This window comes from Seriola dumerili, unplaced genomic scaffold (genome assembly GCF_002260705.1).
Source record: "Seriola dumerili isolate Sdu_G_001 unplaced genomic scaffold, Sdu_1.0 BDQW01001040.1, whole genome shotgun sequence".
NCBI lineage: Eukaryota > Metazoa > Chordata > Actinopteri > Carangiformes > Carangidae > Seriola > Seriola dumerili.
This window is the reverse complement of record NW_019175295.1, coordinates 290,682-300,970: the sequence shown is the minus strand read 5'-3', so window position 1 is coordinate 300,970 and position 10,289 is coordinate 290,682. Positions and strand designations below refer to the sequence as shown.

Below are 10,289 nucleotides of genomic sequence, written 5' to 3'. Positions count from 1 at the left end.
TCAGAGTTCAGAGTTCAGAACAGAATCCCAGCAGTTCAGAGTCAGAAAGAAATCCAGAGTTCAGAACAGAATCCAGAGTTCAGAACAGAATCCAGGAGTCCAGAGTTCAGAAAGGAATCCAGAATCCAGAGTTAAGAACAAAGTCCAGAGTTCAGAACAGAATCCAGAGTTCAGAACAGAATCAGTGTTTGGAACAGAATCCAGAGTCCAGAGTTAAGAACAGAGTCCAGAGTTCAGAACAGAATCCAGAGTCCAGAGTAGAAAGAATCCAGAATCCAGAGTTTGGAACAGAAATCCAGAGTTCAGAACAGAATCCAGAGTTCAGAGTTCAGAACAGAATCCAGAGTCCAGATGGAACAGAGTTCAGAGTTCAGAACAGAGTCCAGAGTTCAAAAGGAATCCAGAGTTCAGAACAGAATCCAGAGTCCAGAGTTCAGAACAGAATCCAGAGTTCAGAAAGGAATCCAGAGTTCAGAAACAGAATCCGGAGTCCAGAGTTAAGAACAGAGTCCAGAATTCTGAATAGAGTTCAGAGTTCAGAACAGAATCCAGAGTTCAGAAAGGAATCCAGAGTTCAGAACGAATCCAGAGTCCAGAGTTTCCAGAACAGAATCCAGAGTCCAGAACAGAGTCTAGAGTTCAGAGTTCAGAACAAAGACCCTTCAACAGCCTGTGAATCTCAGACAGCTGTGTCTCAAGTTAGAATCAGAGGGATGTTACTGTATGAAACAGGCTTCAGCTGATATTTGTATAACATTGAATATCACAATATTTTTCATAATGTTAAATTTTAATCAAAGTTTTGAGCTCTGCTCTCTGCAGAGGTCTGACCCTCATCTGCTTATGTACATTGAACCTTTGCATGTGACGAATAAAACTTTGACCTGCTGTCTATGGCAGCATCACTTATACCTTGAACATAATATGATGTATCACGATATTTGAGCTGGACTGTATCAAGATATTCAATTTTAGATTTCACCCAAACCTACTATTAAAGAAATGTCACAGGAATCAGTTTGAAACCTCCTCTAGTTGTGTCCACTTCACATTCTTTCTTTATTTTGTCCTTTGTTGTTTCATTCTCTAAAACCTTACGCTAATATGAATATACAGTTGTCAGTTTATTAGGAACACCTAACTATAACTTACACAGTCTCAATCCTCCTTCATGAAGGTTGTAATGTTCCGTTTATGTAGAAACTGGGTTAAAGAGCTGTTGATTCATCTGTATGTTTAGCCTTTCATTTCATTTGAATGGGGTGGACAAAATAAAAGGAACACCTGTAACACAAAGCAGTACAGATCAACAGCAGCACAGACTGCATCCTCCAGAATGATCACACAGTTGAATCAACACGTTTCCAACAAGTTATAATCTTCATGAATGAGCATGTATTGTAGGTTTATATTGACTGCATTAGTTTTCGCTGCTGTAGGCTTTCCTCACAAACTGACAACTGAGTGAAATCAGATATTAGATTGAAGCCTTTTATCGCCATTCTAAAATCTGCATACAACCACATTATGAGCGCCGTCATCGTTGTGCAAAGGAATAAAACCCAAGACACAAATTCTTTCTAATAATGAAATGAGGTAAAAACGTGGTGAAGAGAAATGAGTGTACCCTGTTCTCCTCCCTCTCACTTCCTCTTCTTTCCTGTCCTGTTAGCAAACAGATTTCCAGATATACTCAGAGTACTGCAACAACCACCCCAACGCCTGCGTGCAGCTCTCCAAGCTGATGAAGGTCAACAAGTACGTGTTCTTCTTCGAGGCGTGCCGACTGCTTCAGAAGATGATCGACATATCCCTGGACGGCTTCCTGCTCACCCCGGTCCAGAAGATCTGCAAGTACCCGCTGCAGCTGGCGGAGCTGCTCAAGTACACCAACCCTCAGCACAGGTGACGTCCTCAGAGGGGACAGGTGTCACATGACCCTCACTGACCGTCCTCTGGAGACAGACCAGTGGCCAACATACAGTTAATATCTAGATCATTCTGTCTAATGTCTAAATCAAGGTCCTAGCTTTTTCCAGAGCTTTCACCTATATCTCACTGTTGTCCTTCTGTAAATGGAATTTGAGTTACAAAATTTTTTTAGAAATTCATCTTTCATACTGAGTCAAAATTTAATATCTGGATATAAATTGTCTGAATTTGATGTTCCTGTCCACACAGTTCTGATAGAACAGCAGCTAAAATATAATTCTGCTTCAGGAACTTTGATTCTGTGTGGAATGTGTTTAATTAAGAAACGATCTCGTTGCAATCAGAGGACGTGTTATATACCTCGGGTATTATAAAGACAAAGATGGCTGAGCTGTTGTTAAGAGACAGTCACCACACTGCTGCTGACAAGAAACCACGTTCAGAGAAAACTCACAAACATCTGCTAGAAACAGCTGGACACGAGTTTTTAACAAACATTTATTTTGCATTGTTGGAGCCCTCTTTTAATGATGGATGAATCCACATTTAGTGAGTATGTGTGGCAGCAGGACGTGCTGAGAAGTCAAATTATCAGGTTTGGGATACACACCATCACTGTTAGTGTCAATTTTCTCATTGAATTATAAATATAAAGAAATATCATGAGAATATCATCTCTCTCTGATCTGTAGAGACTACAAAGATGTGGAGGCGGCGCTGAACGCCATGAAGAACGTGGCGAGGCTGATCAACGAGAGGAAGCGGCGCCTGGAGAATATCGACAAGATCGCCCAGTGGCAGGCTCTATCGAGGACTGGGAGGTGAGGAGAGAGAGTGAGACAGACAGAGAGAGAGAGAGAGACAGAGAGAGACTTTTTTTTTACATTTAACACAACTTTAGATAGTCCAAAAAAATCAAAAAAGTTACTGCAAACAGAAAGAAAATGAATAAATAAATAAATAGAACAGAAACAAACAAGAAAACTTCCATTCACACACTCTCTCACACACTAAGGGGTAAAAACTAGCTAAGCTAAGCTAACCAGCTAAGCTAAGCCAAGTTAAAAATCCTCCCCCAGTGAGGTCAGGAGCTGCCACAAAGCCCCACTCAGCCCTGAACCCGTTCATGTTCCGGTCAGTGTGAAAACAAGCTCGCTCTACTTTCAAACGAGCTGCACCAAACCTTTCCAAACAGCGGACCGGGTCAGTCCAAGCCTTCCCCCCTCATCTGGTTTTTTCTTGTCCTCCAAATTGCCAACTTGGCAGCTGCAAAAATAAAATTAATTAAAACCAGGGACTGTTCTCTTCCGGGAGTGTACTTTGGTCCGTACACAAAGACGGACAGCGAGAAGGTCTCTCCCAGCGCTCCACCACTCCTTCAGCAGCTGGAACAGCCCTGTCAGGCGGGGCAGGACACCACCAGATGCTGGAGGGTTTCTGGTTCAGGCAGAAGGGGCAGTTCTCCTCCAGTGCTGGGGTTCAAGTGAGCTACGTGTCTGTTCTAGCTATGGCTCCATGTACGATCTCCACTGTGAGGTCGGGCCATCCGTTTCTCAACAGGAGGCTTGTACAGGAACGCCAGCTGCTTTAGGGGAAGAGTCTGAGCCAAACACCTCTGTCCACCTGGACTCACCGGACTCCATCCAGAAGAGCGGGGTTTCAGCACCTGATGCAGCTGAGGTACAGCTGCTTCTTGCTGCAGGAGCTGAGTTGCCAGCACTGGAGTCTTCAGGGAGAGGAGCAGGCCTCTGTCCTCGCTCCACCCCCCACAGCAGGACTCACACTCAGTGAGGGAAGATGTAGTCCTGTCCCTCACACCACATTGGCGGCCATAAGTCCTGTTGTGAGCAAACGCCCTCAGAGGAGCGGGACGCGAGCGCCAACCTTCTCCATCAGGCTCTGCAGCATCCTGGATGACGGACGCCCGACATCTCAGCCAGCCGTCCAGAGTTCTCCTGTGAGGTGACCCAGCTTCACAACGCCAGCCTCGATGAGCTTCGCTCTCAGTGTGGGCGAAGAGAGTCCAGCAACTGGCAGGAAGGCGTTGTGAAACAAAGGCTCCTCAAAGAGCCACTTCCCGGCCGAGGGTCAGGAGGTCGGGCGACGGTCAGGGTCCTCCAAGCGTCCAAAACCGAACTGTAGAAGGGTGTGAGCCCTTCCAGGTCACATCCAGCTGGCTTTAAGAAAGAGTTGTTTGTCCAGTCCGAGCCGTCCGGCTCTCTGGAGTAACAGGCGGGCCAAGCCGACCAGCAGGGCGAGAGTCCATACAGCCCGCTGAGCTGCTTGCAGTCTGAAGGTTGCAGTTCTGGACTTGATGTCAATCAGGCCCTGCCCCTCTGCCACAGGGAGTACAGGACGACGCTCTCACCCAATGACATCCAGTCAAAAAGAAGTCCACCAGGAGCCGCTGCAGTTGTTCCACGAGGTCAGGCGGAGGCACCAGCACTGTAGTCTGTGCCAGAGGGACGAGGCCACCAGGTTGTTGACAATCAGAGCTCTTCCCCTGTAGACAGCTGAGGTAGCAACCATGTCCATTTAGACAACTTAGCTTGCACTTTCCCAGCATCCCTCCAGTTCTGCCTTTCCCTGTCCTAAGAATTCAGAACAGAGTCCAGAATTCTGGACAGAGTTCAGAGTTCAGAGTTCAGAACAGAATCCAGAATTCAGAACAGAATCCAGAGTCCAGTGTTTGGAACAGAGTCCAGAGTTCAGAACAGAGTCCAGAGTTCAAAACAGAATCCAGAGTTCAGAACAGAATCCAGAGTACAGAGTTTGGAACAGAGTCCAGAGTTCAGAAAGGAATCCAGAGTTCAGAACAGAATCCAGAGTTCAGAGTTCAGAACAGAGTCCAGAGTTAGGAACAGAATCCAGAGTTCAGAACAGAATCCAGAGTTAAGAACAGAATCCAGAATTCAGAACAGAATCCAGTGTCCAGAGTTAAGAACAGAGTCCAGAGTTCAGAACAGAATCCAGAATTCTGAACAGAGTCCAGAGTTTGGAACAGAATCCAGAGTTCAGAACAGAATCCAGAGTTCAGAGTTCAGAACAGAATCCAGAGTTCAGAACAGAATCCAGAGTTCAGAACAGAATCCAGTGTCCAGAGTTAAGAACAGAGTCCAGAGTTCAGAGTTCAGAACAGAATCCAGAATTCTGAACAGAGTTCGGAACAGAGTCCAGAGTTTGGAACAGAATCCAGAGTTCAGAACAGAATCCAGTGTCCAGAGTTAAGAACAGAGTCCAGAGTTCAGATCAGAATCCAGAGTTCAGAGTTAAGAACAGAATCCAGAGTTCAGAACAGAATCCAGAATTCTGGACAGAGTCCAGAGTTCAGAACAGAATCCAGAGTCCAGAACAGAATCCAGAGTTCAGAACAGAATCCAGAATTCTGAACAGAGTCCAGAGTCCAGAACAGAATCCAGAGTTTGGAACAGAATCCAGAGTTCAGAGTTCAGAACAGAATCCAGAGTTCAGAGTTCAGAACAGAATCCAGAGTTCAGAGTTCAGAACAGAATCCAGAGTCCAGAAAGGAATCCAGAGTCCAGAACAGAATCCAGAGTTCAGAACAGAATCCAGAATTCTGAACAGAGTCCAGAGTCCAGAACAGAATCCAGAGTTTGGAACAGAATCCAGAGTTCAGAGTTCAGAACAGAATCCAGAGTTCAGAGTTCAGAACAGAATCCAGAGTTCAGAGTGGAATCCAGAGTTCAGAACAGAATCCAGAGTTCAGAACAGAATCCAGAGTCCAGAGTTCAGAACAGAATCCAGAGTTCAGAAAGGAATCCAGAGTTCAGAACAGAATCCGGAGTCCAGAGTTAAGAACAGAGTCCAGAATTCTGAATAGAGTTCAGAGTTCAGAACAGAATCCAGAGTTCAGAAAGGAATCCAGAGTTCAGAACAGAATCCGGAGTCCAGAGTTAAGAACAGAGTCCAGAGTTCAGTACAGAATCCAGAGTCCAGAGTTTGGAACAGAATCCAGAGTTTGGAACAGAATCCAGAGTTCAGAACAGAATCCAGAGTTCAGAGTTCAGAACAGAGTCCAGAGTTCAGAAAGGAATCCAGAGTTCAGAACAGAATCCAGAGTTCAGAAAGGAATCCAGAGTTCAGAACAGAATCCAGAGTTCAGAACAGAATCCAGAGTCCAGAGTTCAGAACAGAATCCAGAGTTCAGAAAGGAATCCAGAGTTCAGAACAGAATCCGGAGTCCAGAGTTAAGAACAGAGTCCAGAATTCTGAACAGAGTTCAGAGTTCAGAACAGAATCCAGAGTTCAGAAAGGAATCCAGAGTCCAGAGTTCAGAACAGAATCCAGAGTTCAGAACAGAATCCAGAGTTCAGAACAGAATCCAGAGTCCAGAGTTCAGAACAGAATCCAGAGTCCAGAACAGAGTCTAGAGTTCAGAGTTCAGAACAAAGACCCTTCAGACAGCCTGTGAATCTCAGCAGCTGTGTCTCAAGTTAGAATCAGAGGGATGTTACTGTATGAAACAGGCTTCAACTGATATTTGATAACATTGAATATCACAATATTTTTCATAATGTTAAATTTTAATCAAAGTTTTGAGCTCTGCTCTGCTGCAGAGTCTGACCCTCATCTGCTTATGTACATTGAACCTTTGCATGTGACGAATAAAACTTTGACCTGCTGTCTAGTGGCAGCATCACTTATACCTTGAACATAATATGATGTATCACGATATTTGAGCTGGACTGTATCAAGATATTCAATTTTAGATTTCACCCAAACCTACTATTAAAGAAATGTCACAGGAATCAGTTTGAAACCTCCTCTAGTTGTTCCACTTCACATTTCTTCTTTATTTTGTCCTTTGTTGTTTCATTCTCTAAAACCCTTACGCTAATATGAATATACAGTTGTCAGTTTATTAGGAACACCTAACTATAACTTACACAGTCTCAATCCTCCTTCATGAAGGTTGTAATGTTCCGTTTATGTAGAAACTGGGTTAAAGAGCTGTTGATTCATCTGTATGTTTAGCCTTTCATTCATTTGAATGGGGTGGACAAAATAAAAGGAACACCTGTCAACACAAAGCAGTACAGATCAACAGCAGCACAGACTGCATCCTCCAGAATGATCACACAGTTGAATCAACACGTTTCCAACAAGTTATAATCTTCATGAATGAGCATGTATTGTAGGTTTTATATTGACTGCATTAGTTTTCGCTGCTGTAGGCTTTCCTCACAAACTGACAACTGAGTGAAATCAGATATTAGATTGAAGCCTTTTATCGCCATTCTAAAATCTGCATACAACCACATTATGAGCGCCGGTCATCGTTGGTGCAAAGGAATAAAAACCCAAGACACAAATTCTTTCTAATAATGAAATGAGGTAAAAACGTGGTGAAGAGAAATGAGTGTACCCTGTTCTCCTCCCTCTCACTTCCTCTTCTTTCCTGTCCTGTTAGCAAACAGATTTCCAGATATACTCAGAGTACTGCAACAACCACCCCAACGCCTGCGTGCAGCTCTCCAAGCTGATGAAGGTCAACAAGTACGTGTTCTTCTTCGAGGCGTGCCGACTGCTTCAGAAGATGATCGACATATCCCTGGACGGCTTCCTGCTCACCCCGGTCCAGAAGATCTGCAAGTACCCGCTGCAGCTGGCGGAGCTGCTCAAGTACACCAACCCTCAGCACAGGTGACGTCCTCAGAGGGGACAGGTGTCACATGACCCTCACTGACCGTCCTCTGGAGACAGACCAGTGGCCAACATACAGTTAATATCTAGATCATTCTGTCTAATGTCTTAAATCAAGGTCCTAGCTTTTTCCAGAGCTTTCACCTATATCTCACTGTTGTCCTTCTGTAAATGGAATTTGAGTTACAAAATTTTTTTTAGAAATTCATCTTTCATACTGAGTCAAAATATTAATATCTGGATATAAATTGTCTGAATTTGATGTCCTGTCCACACAGTTCTGATAGAACAGCAGCTAAAATATAATTCTGCTTCAGGAACTTTGATTCTGTGTGGAATGTGTTTAATTAAGAAACGATCTCGTTGCATCAGAGGACGTGTTATAACCTCTGGTATTATAAAGACAAAGATGGCTGAAGCTGTTGTTAAGAGACAGTCACCACCACCTGCTGCTGACAAGAAACCACGTTCAGAGAAAACTCACAAACATCTGCTAGAAACAGCTGGACACGAGTTTTTAACAAACATTTAGTGCATTGGTTGGAGCCTCTTTTTAATGATGGATGAATCCACATTTAGTGAGTATGTGTGGCAGCAGGACGGTGAGTGAGAGAGTCAAAATTATCAGGTTTGGGATACACACCATCACTGTTAGTGTCAATTTTCTCATTGAATTATAAATATAAAGAATATCATGAGAATATCATCTCTCTCTGATCTGTAGAGACTACAAAGATGTGGAGGCGGCGCTGAACGCCATGAAGAACGTGGCGAGGCTGATCAACGAGAGGAAGCGGCGCCTGGAGAATATCGACAAGATCGCCCAGTGGCAGAGCTCTATCGAGGACTGGGAGGTGAGGAGAGAGAGTGAGACAGACAGAGAGAGAGAGAGACAGAGAGAGACTTTTTTTTTATTTTAACACAACTTTATTTGAGACCTTATCAATAACACCCTTAACACAACTTTAGTAGTCAAAAAATCAAAAAGTTACTGCAAACAGAAAGAAAAATGAATAAATAAATAAATAGAACAGAACAAAACAAGAAAGCTTCCATTCACACTCTCTCACACACTAAGGGGTAAAACTAGCTAAGCTAAGCTAAACTAAGCTAAGCTAGGTTAAAAGTCCTCCCCTAGTGAGGTCAGGAGCTGCCCAAAGCCCCACTCAGCCCTGAACCCGTTCATGTTCCCGGTCAGTGTGAAAAACGCTCGCTCTACTTTCAAACGAGCTGCCACCAAACCTTTCAAACAGCGGACCGGGTCAGTCCAGCCTTCCCCCCTCATCTGGTTTTTTCTTGTCCTCCAAATTGCCAACTTGGCAGCTGCAAAAATAAAATTAATTAAAACCAGGGACTGTCTCTTCCTGGGAGTGTACTTTGGTCCGTACACAAAGACGGACAGCGAGAAGGTCTCTCCCAGCCGCTCCACCCACTCCTTCAGCAGCTGGAACAGCCCTGTCAGGCGGGGGCAGGACACCACCAGATGCTGGAGGGTTTCTGGTTCAGGGCAGAAGGGGCAGTTCTCCTCAGTGCTGGGGTTCAAGTGAGCTACGTGTCTGTTTGTAGCTATGGCTCCATGTACGATCCTCCACTGGAGGTCGGCCATCCGTTTCTCAACAGGAGGCTTGTACAGGAGACGCCAGCTGCCTTTAGGGGAAGAGTCTGAGCCAAACACCTCTGTCCACCTGGACTCCCGGACTCCATCCAGAGAGCGGAGGTTCAGCACCTTGATGCAGCTGAGGTACAGCTGCTTCTTGCTGCAGGAGCTGAAGCTGCCCAGCACTGGAGTCTTCAGGGAGAGGAGCAGGCCTCTGTCCTCGCTCCACTCCCCCACAGCAGGACTCACACTCAGTGAGGGGAAGATGTAGTCCTGTCCCTCACACCATCGGTCGGCCATAGTCCTGTTCTGAGCAAACGCCCTCAGAGGAGCGGGAAGCGAGCGCCACACCTTCTCCATGAGGCTCTGCAGCATCCTGGATGACCGGACGCCCGACATCTCAGCCAGCTCCTCCAGAGTTCTCCTGGTGAGGTGACCCAGCTTCACAACGCCAGCCTCGATGAGCTTTGCTCTCATTGTGGGCGAGGAGAGTCCAGCAACTGGCAGGAAGGCGTTGTGAAACAAAGGCTCCTCAAAGAGCCACTTCCCCGGCCGAGGGTCGGGAGGTCGGGCGACGGTCAGTGTCCTCCAGGCGTTTAAAACCGATTTGTAGAAGGGTGTGAGCCCTTCCAGGTCACATCCAGCTGGCTTTAAAAGAAAGAGTTGTTTATCCAGTCCGAGCCGTCCGGCTCTCTGGAGTAACAGGCAGGCCAACGCCGACCAGCAGGGCGAGTGTCCATACAGCAGCCGCTGAGCTGCTTGCAGTCTGAAAGTTGCAGTTCTGGACTTGATGTCAATCAGGCCCTGCCCCCCCTCTGCCACAGGGAGGTACAGGACCGACGCTCTCACCCAATGACATCCAGTCCAAAAGAAGTCCACCAGGAGCCGCTGCAGTTGTTCCACGAGGTCAGGCGGAGGCAGCAGCACCTGCAGTCTGTGCCAGAGGGACAAGGCCACCAGGTTGTTGACAATCAGAGCTTTTCCCCTGTAGGACAGCTGAGGTAGCAACCATGTCCATTTAGACAACTTAGCTTGCACTTTCCCCAGCACTCCCTCCCAGTTCTGCCTTTCCCTGTCCTCACTGCCTAAGTGAACC

At 45.9% G+C, this 10,289-nt stretch overlaps 1 protein-coding gene across 1 annotated transcript in view; it reads left to right on the top strand.

Annotated features, from left to right (window-relative positions):
- arhgef4 (Rho guanine nucleotide exchange factor 4) overlaps positions 1 to 10,289 on the top strand; it is an 81,760-nt gene that overhangs the window by 51,664 nt on the left and 19,807 nt on the right. Inside the window, exons 6-7 of the mRNA XM_022766769.1 lie at positions 1,673 to 1,905; positions 8,321 to 8,450. Of these exons, the coding sequence (XP_022622490.1) occupies positions 1,673 to 1,905; positions 8,321 to 8,450 (363 nt within the window). The remainder of the gene's footprint in view (positions 1 to 1,672; positions 1,906 to 8,320; positions 8,451 to 10,289) is intronic.